Source organism: Dendropsophus ebraccatus, chromosome 15, assembly GCF_027789765.1.
Source record: "Dendropsophus ebraccatus isolate aDenEbr1 chromosome 15, aDenEbr1.pat, whole genome shotgun sequence".
Taxonomy (NCBI): Eukaryota; Metazoa; Chordata; class Amphibia; order Anura; family Hylidae; genus Dendropsophus; species Dendropsophus ebraccatus.
In genome coordinates this window covers 2635566-2658061 of record NC_091468.1, presented here as the reverse complement: position 1 = coordinate 2658061, position 22496 = coordinate 2635566, and the positions used below count along the sequence as shown (strand labels likewise).

At 48.4% G+C, this 22496-nt stretch overlaps 1 protein-coding gene across 2 annotated transcripts in view; it reads right to left on the bottom strand.

The window, feature by feature from the left end:
* The window catches only part of TTC7A (tetratricopeptide repeat domain 7A), a 314521-nt gene that overhangs the window by 105021 nt on the left and 187004 nt on the right, over nt 1-22496 (bottom strand). For both annotated transcript variants that reach the window (XM_069954611.1, XM_069954612.1), the window contains one exon: nt 4045-4205. In XM_069954611.1, the coding sequence (XP_069810712.1) occupies nt 4045-4205 (161 nt within the window). The remainder of the gene's footprint in view (nt 1-4044; nt 4206-22496) is intronic.

Below are 22496 nucleotides of genomic sequence, written 5' to 3'. Positions count from 1 at the left end.
GCTGTATATATATGGGGTAGGCACAGCACTGCGGGCTATATATATATATGGGGGATGCACAATACTGGGGGCTGTATATATATGGGGAGGCACAGCACTGGGGGCTATATATGGGGGAGGCACAGCACTGGGGGCAATATATATGGGGGAGGCACAGCACTGGGGGTTATATATATGGGGGAGGCTCAACACTGGGGGCTACATATATGGGGGAGGCACAACACTGGGGGCTATATATGGGGGAGGCACAACACTGGGGGCTATATATATATATATATATATATATATATATGGGGAGGCACAACACTTGGGGCTATATATATATGGGGAGGGACAACACTTGGGGCTATATATATGGGGGAGGGAAAAAACTGGGGGCTATATATATGGGGAGGGACAACACTGGAAGCTATATATATGGGGGAGGGACAACACTGGGGGCTGCCTATGGGGGAGGGACAACACTGGGGGCTGCCTATGGGGGTGGAACAAAACTGGGGGCTGTGTATGGGGGAGGGAAAACACTGGAGACTGCCTATGGGGGAGGGAAAACACTGGAGACTGCCTATGGGGGAGGGACAACACTGGGCGCTGCCTATGGGGGAGGCACAACACTGGGTGCTGCCTATGGGGGAGGCATAACACTGGGTGCTGCCTATGGGGGAGGCACAACACTGGGTGCTGCCTATGGGGGAGGCATAACACTGGGTGCTGTCTATGGGGGAGGCACAACACTGGGGGCCATTTGTAAGGGGAACAACACAGGGGGCAATCTATAAGGAGGACGTCACAGAGGAGGCATCTATAAGGGTAACTACACTGCGGGATGTATATAATAGGGCATGCGCAGAGGGGGGGGGGTATTTATTTTAGAGGACTAAACAGAGGGATCATCTAGAAGGGGACTACACAGAGGGGGCCATATACTACAGGGCAGGGATAGGGAACCTTGGCTCTCCAGCTGTTTAAAAACTACAGCTTTAGCTTTGACTGTCTACACATGATGGGAGTTGTAGTTTTGCAACAGCTGGAGAGCCGAGGTTCCCTATCCCTGGTATAGGGGATGCACAGAGGTTGTCATCTACTACAAACACAGAGGGGCTCTCTACTATAGTAGATGCACACAGGGCCATCTATGTGGAGGACTGAACAAGGGACTATCTATAAGGAGCCAGGGCTACCCACTGAAAGAGGGCTTATAGGGGCCAATACAGATGTGCAGTGTGTATAGAGATGAGGATGGGGCCAGAGTGAGGAGACTAATATGTCTGTCTGGCAGATTCTGTGGATTCGTGGCTCGGAGAAGTTACCATAATGGCCCAGGACAGATGGAGAAGAAGATGAAAAGGGAAGAACTCCGATCAGAGGAGAAATCCCCTGTGAGTCACTAAATATATTTGCACTGTAATTTATATGTAGTACAGACCCTGTGTAGAGCTGGGTGTGTTGACGGCATAGTGGTCGGTTGAGGGGGGGCCCCAATTAAAAGTTTGCTATGGGGCCCAGCCATTTCTAGTTACGCCCCTGGTTAGGGTTATTCCCCCCTGGTGTTAGGGTTATTCCCCCTGGTGTTAGGGTTATTTCCCCTGGGGTTAGGGTTAATTCCCCCCCCCCTGGGGTTAGGGTTATTCCTCCCCTGGGGTTAATGTTATCCCCCCCCCCCTCCTGGGGTTAGTGTTATTCCCCCCTGGGGTTAGTGTTATTCCGCCCTGGGGTTAGGGTTATTCCCCCCCCTGAAGTTAGGGTTATTCCCCCCCCCCCCCGGGGTTAGGGTTATTCCCCCAGGGGGACTTCTAGTATATACACTTTGATCTCTCATTGATCTATGCTGTATATAGTAATACAGCAAAGATCAATGAGATCGGCACTCGTTTGCTTTCGGCTGCTGCAGCCGAAAACAGACGAGTGCCAAGCCGGGGTCGGCACCATCTTGGAGCGGACCCCGGCCGGCTTCAGTGACGGAGATCGCTCCTCTGGGATAACGTCCCGGAGGAGCGATCTCCCCCACTAGACACCAGGGAACGGCTGCCTCCGGTAATCGGAGGCAGCTGTCAACTTTGACAGCTGCCTCCGATTACCTTATTAGCAGGCACAGCGATCAGACCATGACCGCTAATAGCCGCGGTCCTGGGCTATACAAGGCACCCAGGATCGCGGCGGTTCCGCTCTGAACACCCCTTAGGGACATATGATGTACCGGTACGTCATATATCCCTAAGAGGTTAAAAGGCGTCATGGGTCACGGCTGTCCTCTAGGTAGGACCCCACTTCCTGACCATATCATCCACCATGTATAAGCTACTCCAGTAATATACATATATTTCCCATGATGGATGTGGTTCAGATCTCCTAACATGATTTCCATTGTCCGCTTTCTTCTCCCCAGTATATTAGCACTCTGAAGCGAACAATCAACGAGGTCAGGACGACCGCAAGAACGACTAGAATTAAAGACCATCGCTCCATTGGATTGTGTGAACGATTTCAAGAATCAAGCGCTTGCTTGAGAACGTTTATTGTTAACGAATATCCGAACGACAATTGTCCTGTGGAATAGGGCCCTAAGGGTATGCACAAACAAAAAAAATAAATAAAAATAAATAAATCTGAATTTCACAGCGGAGCTCTCCGCCTGTCTCAGTGTGACACTGCTTGTCTATGGGAGAGCGCACGCTTCTCCACTGCCGCCATCTTCCCTCTAAGAGGTGACATGTCACTCCTATGAGCGGAGAGCGGTGGCAGCAGAGGAGCGCGCGCTCCTCCATAGAGAAGCAGTGTCACACTGACAGGCGGGATTCTGCTGCAGAAAGCTCCGCCACAGAATTCTGCCTGATTTACTCAGTGTGAACATACCCTTAAGGTGGAAAAACAGGAGTAAAAGTCTTCCTCTATCCATAGTAACTTCGCCCCCTCTAGACGGGCACAGTTCACACCTATCGCTTAGACCTTTGTGCACAAATCTTCCTAAAACCACTGGACCACAAATCTGGTTTTATGCTGGAAATGTAAAGAAAAAAAAAAAAAAGAAGTGTCACCTATAAAATCCAACCTTGAAAACCTCATCTATTTCCTGAAAGAGGCCACCCTGGTGCTGACAGGCTAGTGACAGCATAGTGACAGGCTACTGACAGCCGCCACCACCTTCATACAACTTTGTGACAAACAGCGAAAAAAAAACCCAAACCCCAAGAAACCCTAAGTTTGTTCCTGTGACTGTGTCCTAGCTTACACCCACACGTATTCCCTACAACAATGGTGAGGCGGCATGTTTATATAGTGTATACCCCAGCAACAAGAGCCGCCTGCTCACATATATACACACCACAAAGTACCAATACACGACCACAATCTGCATAACATACAATGGAATTGATAAAACATACAAACACCTTCATGCAACTTTGCATAAAACCGAGAAAAACAAACAAAAAAAAAACAACCATTCTGTAGCAGCAGCATCTGGGGGTGAGAAGGTTCAGAAGGGTCCAGTCAGACTGGCTCACCAGAGTACCAGAGGATCCTGCGGTGGGCCCCCAGCTTTAGAACCTGCACAAACACTGACTGACATGTTGTTTCTCACTGGTTCTTCATTGGTGGCCCCCAGGATCACTTCCTCTGGTGGGCCCCAGATACGCCAGTCCGACTCTGGAAGGGTCGAGAGGGTCGGGGTCACTCTAGTGTCCTTCAATGGTCTTTCTTGTCCATTTATAATTTTTTTTAAATGATGTCAGTTATTGGGCTGTCTGGCCGCCTGTCAGTGCAGTAGCGGCTGTCGGTGCGTTATTCTAGCTCAGGCAGACTGATCCCCCTCCGTCTTTAATTGGAAAATTCATTGAGTTTAATAGTAAAGACGGTGAAAAAAACTTGTGAGCTAAACTATGTGTCTACAAAAGACGTCCGAAAAGAATTGTCCTGATTTTTTAGAGATCTGCGCTGACAACGTCCGTCATGTTATACACTGTGCGCACTGGACGTCCGTCATTTCCACTATTTTCACTGTGTGTGAACATGGCCCATATGTGCAGCGATAAAGAGGGGGAGTACCTGAAGTTCTCGGGATACTCGGCCAGCGCCATGTCGATGACATCAGTGGCCGCTTTATACTGCTTTTGGGCTGATAGCAGCAGAGCCAGCAGGTGCAGGCAGTGGAGATCGTCCTTCCGCAGCTGCAGCGCCTCTTGGAGTCGCTCCATCGCGTCCGAAATCTGATGACACAGAGAATTGTTATTGAATTTTGGGAAATTAAAGATAAAAGTTTGGATAAAAACATCTGCATATCAGTGATTATTAGATGGGAGTAAGAGTAACCCCTTGGAATTGGATGTCAGCTCTCCTGACGCCGTCCCCGACAGTCCCCAACAGTCCCCGACAGTCCCCAACAGTCCCCGACAGTCCCCAACAGTCCCCGACAGTCCCCGACAGTCCCCAACAGTCCCCGACCGTCCCCAACAGTCTCCGACCGTCCCCAACAGTCCTCGACAGTCCCCAACAGTCCCCGACAGTCCCCAACAGTCCCCAACAGTCCCCGACAGTCCCCGACAGTCCCCGACCGTCCCCAACAGTCCCCGACCGTCCCCAACAGTCCCCGACCGTCCCCAACAGTCCCCGACAGTCCCCTCTGCAGCATCTTTACTTGGTTTATTGGGCTGTTCCTCTGTTATCCCTCCTGGAAATTAGGGAAAACTGCCAAGTGGGTTTCACCATTCCCCAAGGGCGTGTCATTTCGTAGTCTAGGGCTTTGTTCCCACATTGCTGTTCTGTTGCATTTCTTTCTTTACATATTTATAACCTCACTGGTTATGGAGACATCTGATTGGCCATTGGTCATTTTCTACAGGTCGGTAAGCCGCAGCTCCCACTCCTGAATGTTATCAGGACCGATTCCCGACTCCGACTCGGCCTCCTGCTCCTTGATAAGTGGCCGGTCATATACCAGGGGAGATATCTATCACAGCGGCTCAGCAGCTTCTCCCTAATGTCCTACATGATCCTGGGGCGACTTCTGAGGGAATATATACTGTATATACAGCAGCTTCTCCTGTGGGTGCAGCCAGTCTCCAGCCTCCATGTCCTGAACTACTCACAACTAGACTAGATGGAGCAGGGGGGCTTTTCCTGCTGACATCTTCTATCTTTCTAACTACCGTATTTTCCGACGTATAAGGCAACTGGGCGTATAAGATGACCCCTGACTTTTAATCAGATTGTCAGGGGTTCGCCTTGTACGCCAAAAAAAAAAAAATGTTAACCCCTGCATGACCGCAGCGCTGCTACAATCAGGCAGGGGTTAGCTGCAACTAAACTAATAAAATAACAAACAACTCACCCGGGCCCGTTCCCGACCTCCGCTCGTCTTCTCCGATCCCATTCTCCAGCGCAGGTAGTGTGAGGTCACACATAGTGATACAGAGGGGTCACACATAGTGATATAGAGAGGGGTCACACATAGTGATATAGAGAGGGGTCACACATAGTGATATAGAGAGGGGTCACACATAGTGATAGAGAGGGATCACACATAGTGATATAGAGAGGGGTCACACATAGTGATATAGAGAGGGGTCACACATAGTGATATAGAGAGGGGTCACACATAGTGATATAGAGAGGTCACACATAGTGATATAGAGAGGGGTCACACATAGTGATATAGAGAGGGGTCACACATAGTGATATAGAGAGGGGTCACACATAGTGATATAGAGAGGGGGTCACACATAGTGATATAGAGGGGTCACACATAGTGATATAGAGAGGGGTCACACATAGTGATATAGAGAGGGGTCACACATAGTGATATAGAGAGGGGGGTCACACATAGTGATATAGAGGGGTCACACATAGTGATATAGAGAGGGGTCACACATAGTGATATAGAGAGGGGTCACACATAGTGATATAGAGAGGGGTCACACATAGTGATATAGAGAGGGGGTCACACATAGTGATATAGAGGGGTCACACATAGTGATATAGAGAGGGGTCACACATAGTGATATAGAGGGGGGTCACACACAGTGATATACAGGGGGGTCACACATAGTGATATAGAGAGGGGGTCACACATAGTGATATAGAGAGGGGTCACACATAGTGATATAGAGAGGTCACACATAGTGATATAGAGAGGGGTCACACATAGTGATATAGAGAGGGGTCACACATAGTGATATAGAGAGGTCACACATAGTGATATAGAGAGGTCACACATAGTGATATAGAGAGGGGTCACACATAGTGATATAGAGAGGGGTCACACATAGTAATATAGAGAGAGAGGTCACACATAGTGATATAGAGAGGGGTCACACATAGTGATATAGAGAGAGGTCACACATAGTGATATAGAGAGGGGTCACACATAGTGATATAGAGGGGTCACACATAGTGATATAGAGAGGGGTCACACATAGTGATATAGAGAGGTCACACATAGTGATATAGAGAGGGGTCACACATAGTGATATAGAGAGGGGTCACACATAGTGATATAGAGAGGGGTCACACATAGTGATATAGAGAGGTCACACATAGTGATATAGAGAGAGGGGTCACACATAGTGATATAGAGAGGGGTCACACATAGTGATATAGAGAGGGGTCACACATAGTGATATAGAGAGGGGTCACACAGTGATATAGAGAGGTCACACATAGTGATATAGAGAGGGGTCACACATAGTGATATAGAGAGGTCACACATAGTGATATAGAGAGGGGTCACACATAGTGATATAGAGAGGGGTCACACATAGTGATATAGAGAGAGGTCACACATAGTGATATAGAGAGGTCACACATAGTGATATAGAGAGGGGTCACACATAGTGATATAGAGAGGTCACACATAGTGATATAGAGAGGGGTCACACATAGTGATATAGAGAGGTCACACATAGTGATATAGAGGGGTCACACATAGTGATATAGAGAGGGGTCACACATAGTGATATAGAGGGGTCACACATAGTGATATAGAGAGAGGGGTCACACATAGTGATATAGAGAGGGGTCACACATAGTGATATAGAGGGGTCACACATAGTGATATAGAGAGGGGTCACACATAGTGATATAGAGAGGGGTCACACAGTGATATAGAGGGGTCACACATAGTGATATAGAGGGGTCACACATAGTGATATAGAGAGGGGTCACACAGTGATATAGAGAGAGGTCACACACAGTGATATAGAGAGGGGTCACATATAGTGATATAGAGAGAGGTCACACATAGTGATATAGAGAGGTCACACATAGTGATATAGAGAGGGGGTCACACATAGTGATATAGAGAGGGGTCACACATAGTGATATAGAGGGGTCACACATAGTGATATAGAGAGGTCACACATAGTGATATAGAGAGGTCACACATAGTGATATAGAGGGGTCACACATAGTGATATAGAAGGTCACTGTGGGGGCACGCAATAGCACACACACACACACTGCTGCAGCAATAGCACACTGAAGAAAAACACACAATCTTCTCCCAGAGAGAAAACACTGAGGACAGAAGTTACAGCTACATTACTTATGTCTCCTCCTCTATATTACACAGGATATCTCCATATTACTGTTACTATTACTGTCCTATTACTGATATATTCCCGACCACCATTATGTAATAGGGCCAGTGTCCTATTACTGATATATTCCCGACCACCATTATGTAATAGGGCCAGTGTCCTATTACTGATATATTCCCTGACCACCCTTATGTAATAGGGCCAGTGTCCTATTACTGATATATTCCCCGACCACCCTTATGTAATAGGGCCAGTGTCCTATTACTGATATATTACCCGACCACCCTTATGTAATAAGGCCAGTGTCCTATTACTGATATATTACCCGACCACCCTTATGTAATAAGGCCAGTGTCCTATTACTGATATATTCCCCGACCACCCTTATGTAATAGGGCCAGTGTCCTATTACTGATATATTCCCAGACCACCCTTATGTAATAGGGCCAGTGTCCTATTACTGATATATCCCCGACCACCCTTATGTAATAGGGCCAGTGTCCTATTACTGATATATTCCCCGACCACCCTTATGTAATAAGGCCAGTGTCCTATTACTGATATATTCCCCGACCACCCTTATGTAATAGGGCCAGTGTCCTATTACTGATATATCCCCGACCACCCTTATGTAATAGGGCCAGTGTCCTATTACTGATATATTCCCCGACCACCCTTATGTAATAGGGCCAGTGTCCTATTACTGATATATTCCCCGACCACCCTTATGTAATAGGGCCAGTGTCCTATTACTGATATATCCACCCGACCACCCTTATGTAATAGGGCCAGTGTCCTATTACTGATATATTCCCCGACCACCCTTATGTAATAGGGCCAGTGTACTATTACTGATATATCCCCCGACCACCCTTATGTAATAGGGCCAGTGTCCTATTACTGATATATTCCCCGACCACCCTTATGTAATAGGGACAGTGTCCTATTACTGATATATTCCCCGACCACCCTTATGTAATAGAGCCAGTGTCCTATTACTGATATATTCCCCGACCACCCTTATGTAATAGGGCCAGTGTCCTTTTACTGATATATTCCCCGACCACCCTTATGTAATAGGGCCAGTGTCCTTTTACTGATATATTCCCCGACCACCCTTATGTAATAGGGCCAGTTTAATATTACTGATATATTCCCCGACCACCCTTATGTAATAGGGCCAGTGTACTATTACTGATATATCCCCGACCACCCTTATGTAATAGGGCCAGTGTCCTATTACTGATATATCCCCGACCACCCTTATGTAATAGGGCCAGTGTACTATTACTGATATATCCCCGACCACCCTTATGTAATAGGGACAGTGTAATATTAGAATGTTGCTCATAATTTATATTCAAGAGCAAAACTTGTAAAATTCATATCAAAATTCAATTCTACATTTTTTAAGATTTTTTTCAAGCTGGAGTCGGAACATTTTTTTCCGACTCCAACTCCGACTCCAGCCAAAACTAAAGGCCCGCAGCTCCCCGCCGCCCCCTCCCGCACTCACCCGCTCGCTGCTGCTGCGTTGAATAGCGGCAGCAGCGAGCGGTGAACGAGGAGCAAACGAGCGATGAGAGCGCTCGTTTGCTCCTCTAAACGACCCGTGTAATAGGCCCTTAACTCCGACTCCGACTCCACAGCCCTGATTTTGTAATCAATGGCAACAGTGTCGGACAGTCACACATTAGTGTAACCTTACGGGGGGAGGGGGGTCCACGTTACATGTATCGTTAATGTATCCTTATATACATAGCCGGCCTCCATGTCGTACACTTGATGTATCCTTATATACATAGCCGGCCTCCATGTCGTACACTTGATGTATAGTTATATACATAGCCGGCCTCCATGTCGTACACTTGATGTATAGTTATATACATAGCCGGCCTCCATGTCGTACACTTGATGTATAGTTATATACATAGCCGGCCTCCATGTCGTACACTTGATGTATAGTTATATACATAGCCGGCCTCCATGTCGTACACCTGATGTATAGTTATATACATAGCCGGCCTCCATGTCGTACACTTGATGTATAGTTATATACATAGCCGGCCTCCATGTCGTACACTTGATGTATAGTTATATACATAGCCGGCCTCCATGTCGTACACTTGATGTATCGTTATATACATAGCCGGCCTCCATGTCGTACACTTGATGTATAGTTATATACATAGCCGGCCTCCATGTCGTACACTTGATGTATCGTTATATACATAGCCGGCCTCCATGTCGTACACTTGATGTATCGTTATATACATAGCCGGCCTCCATGTCGTACACTTGATGTAAATCGGACCACCATTTGTCTAGCACTCGATCTCATTCTTCATTTCCACAGGGACCAGCAGCCAAGTATGTACTGACAGATGTCGCGGATTATTCCATTAGTTGCTGGGTAATACGAGGAACATGGCCGTTTGCCTCCCAGATGGCTGAATCTCCGGGACCCGGGCTCATTTGCCAGCTTGAATCGGCAGCCGTTCTTTACCACATGGACGGCCAATGTAGCGGGGCTGACGGCCGCTCTGTGCAGCTCTCGGGTTCATCAGTCAGGAGGATATCTGGTGTTTTACGCTCGGCCGCAGTGAAGGGCACGGCTATTAAGCAATATGCTGACATAGCATTAGAAATGACGCGTGCGGTGTAAGAGGCAGAGAGGCAGGGGTTAATGAGCCATGGCTTATGACTAAGCTGCTGGAACTGCTGCCAAGAACAAGAAAACTTCCGCATAATCAAGTATAATGATTCCTCGCACTTCACATATCCAGCAATGAACGAACAATCACAAAGACGTCGCCTCCAACACACAATCTCTCCGAAAAGAAGAGAAAAACGTTGTGTGTCCAGGAGGCGAGAAGAGAGGACCTAGAGCGTGGCAGCGTATGGAGGAGGAGATCACTACCTGCACCAGCCTACACCTCTCACCAAGGCCAGGGGCAGCAGATGTCACCGCACCTAACGGGGTCTGAAGGGAACAGAGGCTTCAAGCTATATTAAAGAGGTTCTCCAACCTTTTTACAAAGTTATAAAGGTGCAGGGAGTGAAAGGATAAGTAAGAAGTCCTCCAATGCGGACGTCCAGGGTCCTCCAATGCGGACGTCCAGGGTCCTCCAATGCGGACGTCCAGGGTCCTCCAATGCGGACGTCCAGGGTCCTCCAATGCGGACGTCCAGGGTCCTCCAATGCGGACGTCCAGGGTCCTCCAATGCGGACGTCCAGGGTCCTCCAATGCGGACATCCAGGGTCCTCCAATGCGGACGTCCAGGGTCCTCCAATGCGGACGTCCAGGGTCCTCCAATGCGGACGTCCAGGGTCCTCCAATGCGGACGTCCAGGGTCCTCCAATGCGGACGTCCAGGGTCCTCCAATGCAGACGTCCAGGGTCCTCCAATGCAGACGTCCAGGGTCCCTACACACCACAGCATACAATGTCCCCTACCATCAGCTGTGGGGTGAGTATAGATTCTTATTAAAGGGGTTATCCAGCATTACAAAAACATGACCACTTTCTCCCAGAGACAGCACCGCTCTTGTCTCCAGGTCAGGTGCGGTTTGCAATTAAGCTCTATTCACTTCAATGAAACTGAGCTGCAAACCCCACACAAACTGCAGACAGGAGCAGTGCTGTCTCTGGAAGAATGTGGCCATGTTCCTGTAGCACTGGATAACCCCTTTAATCTGTCCTCTCATTCTCAGCCCCTTTAAGTACTTGATCTAAGCCCACAGACTGTTCCAACCTAAGCACAACGGCCCAATAACCCGGACATTCCCAGCAGCAGCCTCAGTGGCAGTCATAGTACCTAGAGTGCCCCTATAATACCAGCATTAGCCATGTGTCCCCTTTCCTTCCCCGGGGGGGGGTGCGTCTATACATGCCCGCTCAGACACTGCGGATGGATGCAGATACCACTGTGGACAGAGGGGCTATCTTGCAGCCTATGAGCGGACGTGACGGGATCTCTCCCACAGGCGCAGTGATATGACATCACCTGATGGAGGATCCGTCCTGAGGCTGACAAGCTAGAAGCCAGAAGACGGAGAAAAGCTGCTCCCTGCCAGGAATAGTTATGGGGGAGGGAGATAGAAGGGCTGTATTCAGTCGGGGGCAATATAATTGGGGGGGGGGGTGTCACAACAGTGGGCTTTATTACTGTAGGGGGGCTGTATAGAGATGGGGACATTAAAACTATGGGGGCTGTACATGGCAGGAGACATTATTACTATATGGGGCATGGCAGGAGACATTATTACTATATGGGGGCACAGCAGGAGGCATTAGCAGGAGACATTACTATATGGGGCACAGCAGAAGACATTATTACTATATGGGGGCACAGCAGGAGGCATTAGCAGGAGATATTATTACTATATGGGGCACAGCAGAAGACATTATTACTATATGGGGCACAGCAGAAGACATTATTACTATATGGGGGCACAGCAGGAGGCATTAGCAGGAGATATTATTACTATATGGAGGCACAGCAGGAGACATTATTACTATATGGAGGGCACAGCAGAAGACATCATAACTGTATGGAGGCACAGCGGGAGACATCATTACTATATGGAGCATTATTACTATACGGGGCACAGCAGGAGGCATTATTACTAGAGTTGAGCGAACCTGGAGCATGCTCGAGTCCATCTGAACTTTCGGCATTTGATTAGCGGTGGCTGCTGAATTTGGATAAAGCCCTAAGGCTATGTAGAAAACATGGATGTATCCATGTTTTCCAGACAACCTTAGAGCTGTATCCAAGTTCAGCAGCCCCAGCTAATCAAATGCCAAAAGTTCAGGTTCGGATGGACTCGAACCCGATTCGCTCATCTCTAATTATTACTATATGGGGGCACAGCAGGAGGCAATATTACTATATGGGGCAAAGCAGGAGGCAATATTACTATATGGGGCACAGCAGGAGGCAATATTACTATATGGGGCACAGCAGGAGGCAATATTACTATATGGAGGGCACAGTATGGGACATAATTACTATATGGGGACACATCAGGGTGCATTATTACTATATGGGTCACAGCAGGAGACATTATTACTATATGGAGGGCACAGTATGGGACATAATTACTATATGGAGGCACAGCAGGGGGCATTACTACTATATGGGGGCACAGCAGGGGGCATTATTACTATATGGAGGGCACAGCAGGACACATTATTACTATATGGAGGGCACAGTATGGGACATTACTACTATATGGGGCACAGCAGGGAGCATTATTACTTTATGGGGGCATTTTTTGCACAGAGGCACTATGCAGCTTGTGTCCACCCATGACAGGCACATTTCATTGTGTTCTGCAGAGCCACAGTGTCTCTCTCTCTCTCTCTCTCTCTCTCTCTCTATATATATATATATATATATATATATATATATACACATACATACACACACACACACAAACACACACACAAATGAGTCTTTGGTTCTGCAGCAAACAAGGAAATGTGCCTGTCATGGGCAGACACAAAAAATGTGCCCACCCCCCCAAATTATTGTACATGTTTTGTATTGTACATTGTTTTGTCTGAACTTTTCCTTTATAGGGTGTGTAAATTGTTGCATTGATGTGCTCTCTGCTGCCACCTCTGTCCATGTCAAGAACTATCGAGAGCAGCAGCAAATCCTCATAGAAAACCTCTCCTGTTCTGGACAGTTCCTGACATGGACAGAGGTGGCAGCAGAGTGCACTGTGTCAGACTGGAGATAATACATCACTTCCTGCAGAACATACAGTAGCTGATAAGTACTGGAAGAATGGAGATTTTTTAAATATAAATTACAAATCTGTATAATTTTTTGAGACCAGTTGATTTGAAAACAATTTCTTTTCCCCAGAGTTCCCCTATAATACTGGTTCTCTAAGGCAGGCAATTGTCCTATCCATGGACAGCAAGAAGTGAACTGATTCTGCAATATAATGAAGGCCGGACCCCATGATATGTTTGCGTATCTATAAAGTGCTATACAGACAATGCCCTGCTGACAAACACAACAATAACTCAGATGATGACGTGAGAAGCCACTGTAAATACAAGCTGCTCCCTGTGAAAATATCCAAGGATTCATGAGCACATCCGCTGCCAGGAATCCTACATACTGGACTCAATTTTTTTTTTTTTTTTTGGGGGGGGGGAGCTAGTGAACAAGAGAGAAAAGAATAGAAAATATGAAAACAAGTTGAATTGTCATGGCCGATTCATTATATAAGTACAAGGGAGGCCCGGATGCTTTTCTAGAACAATATAATATTACAAGTTATGGGCATTAGATTTCCGGTGATCCAGGGATTGTTCTGGTCGCCATTGGAGCCGGGGGGGGGGGGGGGAGTTTTCTCCCTGTGGTGGGGCGGTTGTCGTCTGCCTCATAGGGGTTTTTGCCTTCCCTGGATCAGTACAGTAGGGTTCCCCTAGGTTGAACCTGATGGACTCTTGTCTTCTTTCAACCTTATTTACTATGTTACTAAGTTCAGGAGAGAAAATCCAAAACACAAAAGCTACAAATTTAAAAACCCGACAATACATACATATACAATATAAATATATATATATTGTAGACATGTCACTGGAGAAGTGGTCGAGGGGGTGTACATCTCACCTAGGTTACAGCTTAGTGTGAGATGGTAAATCTGGGAGAGATCGGTTGCTCAGCAGTGATATGCTGCTGAGTTGTTTAATTTTCCGGGCCAGATTTACTGGAATGGCGGATAGGTTGGTAGTGGGATCTGCCATTCCCTCCCCCCTCGATCCAGTGTGGGTTTTGGGATCTGGTGAGCTCTGATCCCAATCAGCCTGAGAAGGCAAAAAGCTCTCACAGTGTACAGGTCCTCGCTCTCACAGTGTACAGGTCCTCGCTCTCACAGTGTATAGGTCCTCGCTCTCACAGTGTACAGGTCCTCGCTCTCAGCCAGGAGTGAACAGCCTGCATGCTGTATTTGCTGGGAGCGAGGGATACCACTGCTGCTGGGGATTGTCCATACCCTGCGATACTGTTATCGAAGTGCCAGAGAGGTGATCTGTTTTGTTAGTTAGCGCCCAGACGGGCAAGACCTTTTGTTTTGTTCTTAAAAGCACAGTGTTGCTATATTTCTGTTGTGGACGGTTTATGCTACAAATAAACTCCAAGCTGTTTTATAAGTCCAAGTCTGCTGTGAACTGTGTCCAACACACCATCCCCCGGGAAGATCCTTACAATATATATACACTACCATTCAAAAGTGTGGGGTCACCCAAACAATTTAGTGTTTTCCATGAAAAGTCGCACTTCTTCACCACCAGACGTTGTGAAATGAATAGAAAATAGAGACAAGACATTGACAAGGTTAGAAATACTGATTTGTATGTGAAATAACATTGTTCTCCCATCACACTTTGCTTCCGTCCCAGAATCCTCCTTGTGCACCAATTCCAGCATTGCACACCTTTGGCATTCTAGCTATTAATCTGTTGGGGTAAGCTGGAGAAATTGCCCCCCACGCTTCTAGAAGCAGCTCCCACAAGTTGGATTGGTTGGATGGGCACTTCTGGCGTACCATACGGTCCAGCTGCTCCCACAATGGGGTGGTGATCTGGTGACTGCGCTGGCCACTCCATTACCTATGATAGAATACCAGCTGCTGCCTCTGCTGTAAATAGTTCTTGCACAATTTGGAGGTGTTTAGGGTCATTGTCCTGTTGTAGGATGAAATTGGCTCCAACCAAGCGCTGCCCACTGGGTATGGCATGGCGGTGCAGAGTGATCGCCTTCCTTATTCACAATCCCTTTTACCCTGTACAAATCTCCCCCCTTACCAGCACCAACCCCAGACCATCACATGACCTCCACCATGCTAACAGATGGAGTCAGGGGGCGTGGCTTGCAACTGAAGAGACCAGACGCGTCTCTGAGGAGCTCCGTCTACACAGCGCTTACTACGGCATTTACTCAGCTTTCTACGACAGATCTCTTCCCTGGGGACATCTTCAACCTTGGCAGACTCTGTAAGGATGCGGACCACCTCAAGAAAAGCAACGGCGGCCGCTCGGAGACGGGCTCAGGCCCTTGTCCCGTCGGACGTGGCTATCCATCATGGCGCCGACTTCCTCCCGGAGTACGTTGTGAGAGCTCTCACCGCGGACGCTGGAGTGGCGTGGGAGGCCCCTCCGGTGTCAAAGTCACCGGCTCAACATCGGGAGATACGCTCTGATGACAAGACTTCATCCAAAGCAGCTAAACGGCGGAGACGGCGGCTCAGGGTGGCGGAGGCATTTGTTTACAAACTGCACTTGGTGGGTGATGAAGATTTGCAGACTCCTGCGCACTCCCTCTCTAATCTGTGTCTCCCTGCACTGTTTATGAATGAACAGTTTCCTATCCCGGACCCGCGCTGTGGCGGGGACATAGACGCAGCTTCTTTGGACTCTCCTGATACTCAGACATGTCAGACTGTCAGGGTCCTCTCTCCTAATGCTTCTGGTTTTACCTGCAGCAGCCATACTCAGACTTTTGAGACTATTAACCCTCAAATGCCTCATCCTTCCTCGGATAGCTTTCTGCCATCAGCATCTCCGATCGGCTCGGGACACCTCTTGCCTGCTCTCCATACTGCTGCCTCCTCACCTTCCCATCCTTTAGCTGATTTGAGAAGGGATACTGATCAGCGTCTAGAATCTATGTTTTCCTGCGCATCCCAACTGACTGTTGCTTTTATTAAAGAAGCGATGATGACACAGAGATTCGCTTCTTGTCGGGATTGATGCGATCCTGTCCTCCTTTTCTTCATCGGTGAGAGCGGTGGAGGATCGGGTTTTTCTAGCGGACATAAAAGTAAGTGAGGCCATTGGCACACATAACTCTCTGTTGGACACTTGCAAGAGGCTGGAGGATGAGTCTGCTGCTTTGCGCTGCAGGATTATGGCATTAGAGGATCACGTGAGGCGCAACAACCTGAAACTGCGCAATATACCAGAGTCTGTTCAACTTGCCGAGATGCCGCTGTATGTCCAGCAACTGTTACATTCTGCACTGCCGGAGTGTCCTCTGCATGAACTGAGCATCGACTGGGTGAAGCGGATTCCCCGTCCTTCTCATCTTCCCTCTTCTACACCACGGGATGTTGTCGTTCGAGTTCACGCTTTGCATACAAAGACCGTGTTTATGACTGCAACTAGAAGCGGGAAACATCTTTCTGGCGCTTACCAAAACATTGAGGTTTACTCCGATTTATCACCAGAGACTTTGCAGCGTCGCCGATCCTTCTCATCTGTTACCAGAATCCTTAGGGAAAAGAACATTTCATACAAATGGATCAATTCCGCCCAGTTGCTGGTCCCCTATAACAACATCAACCATCTTATTACCAAGCCAATGGAAGGTCATCAGCTGCTTTGCTCCTTGTGGTCGCCTTAAGAACTTTGGTCTCCAGTAATATTACCATGGTCTCTGAATAGGCCGGACTCAGTGCCCTTACCAATCCTTTCTTATCTTCGGTGTGTTTGCCTCTATGGCTATACGGCACACCGTGTTTAGCTTTTAGTTGCTACTTATAATAGCGTAACCTTATGTGTGTGTTTGATAGCATTTATCAGAGTTTCAATGCCCTTGTTACAGCTGTTATTTTGCCCTGTGTTCCTTGATTTCTTTCTGTGTGTTTATTACTCCTGCTTTATCCTATACTGTTAAAAAAATCTCTCAATAAAAATCTTTTGAAACGTTAACAGATGGCGTCAGGCATTCTTCCAGCATCTTCTCATCTCTTCTGCGTCTCACAAACCTTCTTCTTTGTCATCCAAACACCTCAAACTTGGATTCATCCGTCCACAACACTTTTTTCCAGTCTTCCTCTGTCCAATCTCTGTGTTCTTTTGCCCATCTTAATCTTTTTCTTTTATTGGCCAGTCTCAGATATGGATTTTTCTTTGCCACTCTGCCCTGAAGCCCAAAATCCGGCAGCCGCCTCTTCCCTGTAGATGGTGACGCTGGTGCTTTGGGGGTACTATGTAATGAAGATGCCAGTTGGGGACCTGTGAGGCGTCTGTTTCTCAAACTAGAGACTCTAATGTGCTTATCTTCTTGCTTAGTTGTGCAACGCGGCCTCCCACTTCTTTTTCTACTCTGGTTAGAGCCTGTTTGTGCTGTCCTCTGAAGGGAGTAGTACACACCGTTGTAGGAAATCTTCAATTTCTTAGCAATTTCTCGCTGGAAATGGGCCTCTATACACCTATGTAGATATTGCACCAAAAACCAGACATTTGCAGCCAGAATAGTCATTTACCACATTAGCAATGTATAGAGGGGATTGGTTTAAAGTTAGGACTAGTTTAAAGTTATCTTCATTGAAAAGTACAGTGCTTCTCCTTCAAAAATAAGGACATTTCAATGTGACCCCAAACTTTTGAACGGTAGTAAATATATATATATATATATATATATATATATATATATACACACATATATACACACACACACATATTTATTTGTATAGCGCCAACAGATTCCGCAGCGCTTATTTAAGTATATAAATACATTACAGGTTATGCTTATATTAAATTATACAATGAATAAATTAAATTAAAATAAAATTAAAAATACAGAATTACAAACCTGCTCTTGAGAGCGTACAGACTAGGATGAGTGTGTGTGGGGGGGGACACGAGAGCGTACAGACTAGGATGAGTGTGTGTGTGTGGGGGGGACACGAGAGCGTACAGACTAGGATGATGGGGGACACGAGAGCGTATAGACTAGGATGAGTGGGGGGGGACACGAGAGCGTACAGACTAGGATGAGTGGGGGGGGACACGAGAGCGTACTGACTAGGAGGACTGGGGGGGGACAGGAAAGCGTACAGACTAGGATCAGTGGGGGGGGTACAGGAGCGTACAGACTAGGATGATTGGGGGGGGACACGAGAGCGTACAGACTAGGATAAGTGGGGGGGGGGCACGAGAGCGTACAGACTAGGATGAGTGGGGGGGGGACACGAGAGCGTACAGACTAGGATGAGTGGGGGGGCACGAGAGCGTACAGACTAGGATGAGTGGGGGGGGCACGAGAGCGTACAGACTAGGATGAGTGGGGGGGGACAGGAAAGCGTACAGACTAGGATCAGTGGGGGGGGGGGTACAGGCTAGGATGATTGGGGGGGGACACGAGAGCATACAGACTAGGATGAGTGGGGGGGGGTACGAGAGCGTACAGACTAGGATGAGTGGGGGGGACATGAGAGCGTACAGACTAGGAGGACTGGGGGGGGACAGGAAAGCGTACAGACTAGGATCAGTGGGGGGGTACAGGCTAGGATGATTGGGGGGGGACACGAGAGCGTACAGACTAGGATAAGTGGGGGGGCACGAGAGCGTACAGACTAGGAGGACTGGGGGGGGGACACGAGAGCGTACAGACTAGGATAAGTGGGGGGGGCACGAGAGCGTACAGACTAGGATGAGTGGGGGGGACACGAGAGCGTACAGACTAGGATGAGTGGGGGGGGACACGAGAGCGTACAGACTAGGATGAGTGGGGGGGGGCACGAGAGCGTACAGACTAGGATGAGTGGGGGGGACACGAGAGCGTACAGACTAGGATGAGTGGGGGGGAGGACAGGAAAGCGTACAGACTAGAATCAGTGGGGGGGGGGGGGGCACAGGAGCGTACACACTAGGATGATGGGGGGGACACGAGAGGCAACAGGGGCTTTATTTGTTGATGTTCCAGTCATTGTACATAGAATAGGCACAGTACACAAATAAAGTAATCAAATTGTGTTTCTATACACCACGATAGTCAATAACCAAATCACAGTAAGGGGTACAAAACTTATTCAAATATAACTTGTAATTCTCTATGTTCAAATTGGACAAACTCCACATATATAGAGCAACATAGATAAAACCTCTATAGCCACTGTTAGGTACACTACTGCCCACCAGAGGGTCACATATCATGGCTATCACCACAAGCAGGTATCTCAAATAGTCTATTTGTCACACCAACAACAATGGAAGGCTGCTGCCGTGGCAGGAAGCTGTTTGATGCTCTGCGCTGTCTTGCACAGAGTCTGCCTGTTAGCGGTGGCCACTGCAGCAGCTGTTGGACCCTCCTGTAACTTAGGTGCCCCCCATTCTTCCTTGTACCCCACTTCCCTGAGGATTCCGCCAACCCAGAGGAAACGCGTTGGAGGTAAGGGACCTGCGTTGGTGTGATAGGGTGCATTAGGGTTTGCACCAAAGGGTAGATCAGGGTAGGGGTCGCCCTTTGCCCCGGTCCACCCTGGGCAAGCAGGGGTAGTGTCTCCTACATACACCGTATTAGGGAATACTAGGGTGAGATGAAGTGTGTACTCTATATAGCCTTCCATTGTTGTTAGTGTGACAAATAGACTATTTGAGATACCTGCTTGTGGTGATAGCCATGATATGTGACCCTCTGGTGGGCAGTAGTGTACCTAACAGTGGCTATAGAGGTTTTATCTATGTTGCTCTATATATGTGGAGTTTGTCCAATTTGAACATAGAGAATTACAAGTTATATTTGAATAAGTTTTGCACCCCTTACTGTGATTTGGTTATTGTTAGTAATGAGCGAGCATGCTGGTCTGAGCTTGGTACTCGATGGAGTATTAGGGTACTCGATGGAGTATTAGGGTACTCGATGGTTCTCGTTACTCGGACGAGCATCTCGCGATACTCGAGGAAATCTCATCATCCGTTTCCTGTAAGTTTGGCCGCTATTTCTCAGCCAATAAACATGCAGGAGACTCTTTGGTGCATCCTGCGATGACGTGGGACCCATACATGTCGATAGCAGCGATTGGTTGGCCAGATCAGATGACCCTGCCGTATAAAACTGGGCGGGGGCAGTGCTGGCTTCAGACGCATGCTGTGAGAGGTCAGGGAGAGAGCTGCTGCTGGTCAGGGAGAGAGTCAGTGTAGGATATAGCCTTCCAGTAGGCCGGGTATATACCAGCAATACAAACACACAGACCTTTTATTATTACTATTACTACAGACTGCTGGCTGGGAGTTGTAGTGCTGCTACCGCGATATAACCAGCACACTGTGGTGACCGGCTGCTGGCAGAAAGGGGGCATTAGGTGCTGTATACACACCCCTAAGAAGGGCTCAGTGTACTCCTTTATGATTTTGTGGCTGGTGGTCCTGCTGTACTACATTGGATTGCTGGGATTTGTAGTGCATCCTGCATAGAACTTCACTGCTCATTGTAAGGGGGTATCACAGCGTGTATCTAGGTCCAGCCACTACCACATTGTACCGTACAGCCCCCCACAAAACCAGTGGGTACTACACTGTATTGCTGGGATTTGTAGTACACCTGCATAGCACTTCACTGCTCATTGTAAGGGGGTATCACAGCGTGTATCTAGGTCCAGCCAGTCTCAGATTGTACTGTACAGCCCCACTAAACCATTGGTTACTACAAGTATTTTTCCAGATATCTGTATTTCATACACAAGGCCTATCTCAGTTCCATACTGTGCAGTGTCCATAAAATGGTGAACCCCAGGGGTAAGGGTCGAGGGTGTGGGTTTCCAAGTGATATGGTTGCTGGAGGCCGTGTTTCAGGGCAGGGTGACACAGGAGGGAGCGCAGACGTCCACTCCCTAGCTTCTTTGCCCAACTTACGGGGTCTCATGATCGACCGATATTGAAACTGCAGCAGTGTGAACGGGTGATCACATGGATAGCGGATAATGTATCCAGTAACTTATCCACCACCCAGTCTTCCACGCAGTCCGCCCACGCTACCCCAAGGGAGAGGAACCCTTGCTCCATTAGCTCCGCCTCCTTCCCCACAGCCTGGCCCCTCCATCCACCACCACCACCAGGCTCCCAGGAACTCTTCTCTGGACCCTTCCCTGAGTCAGAGCAACCGGAGCAGTCGATCTGTCCTGATGCCCAAACTATGCAGCTCAGGCAGTCAGTGGGTGATGAGAGTGGGGACTTGCAAGTAGGGTTGGAAGAGATGTCTGATGATGACGATGAGACCCGGTTGTCAGACAGTGAGGTTGTTGTCATGGATGTAACTCAGAGTGAGGAGGAGAGTGAGGAGCTGGTGGATGAGGAGGAGGTGACTGACCCGAGCTGGGTGGATAAGCCTAGTGAAGACCGTGCTTCTGAGGGGGGGCAAGTTCACCCACAGGACCGGTTGGAAGAGGAAGAGGGGTGGGCAGAGGGAGGAGCAGGGGCAGAGCGAGTAGATCAGCAACTGTTTCACAGAGTCAAACTCCCGTGGCCAGGGCTAGATGTTCCCAAGTCTGGAGGTTTTATAAAAGTGCGGATAACCGACGGACTGTAGTGTGCCATGTGTGCCACGCCAGGATCAGCAGGGGAGCCACCACTACCAGCCTAACCACTACCAGCATGTGCAGGCATATGAGTTCTAAACACCCCTCTCAGTGGAACCAAGGCCGTTCAGTGACTGCAATCTGTCAGTCCCCCCACCCAGGCCCCAGGCACGAGCGCCTCCCGCCCTACACGCACCCCTTCACCTCCACTATGATCCACACCCTCCAGCAAGGTGTCCAAGCGCAGCGTTCAACTGTCCTTGCAGCAACTGTCCCTGCAGCACCTTTGAAGGGAAGCGCAAGTACACTGCCACTCACCCGCATGCACAAGCCCTAAATGTGCACATAGGCAAACTGCTGAGCCTGGAGATGCTGCTCTATCGGCTGGTAGAGACAGAGGCTATTAGGAACCTCATGGCGGTGGCTGTCCCTCGGTACTCTGTCCCCAGCAGCCACTACTTTTCACGGTGTGCCGTCCCAGCCCTACACCAGCACATGTCAGATAACATCATCCGTGCCCTGACCAACGCAGTCAGTGACATGTTCCACCTAACCACAGACACGTGGACAAGGGCCTACCCGGTTGCGGTCTCTCATGAGTTGTACACCTCTTTCTCCTCCTCTTCTTCCTCCTCTCTAT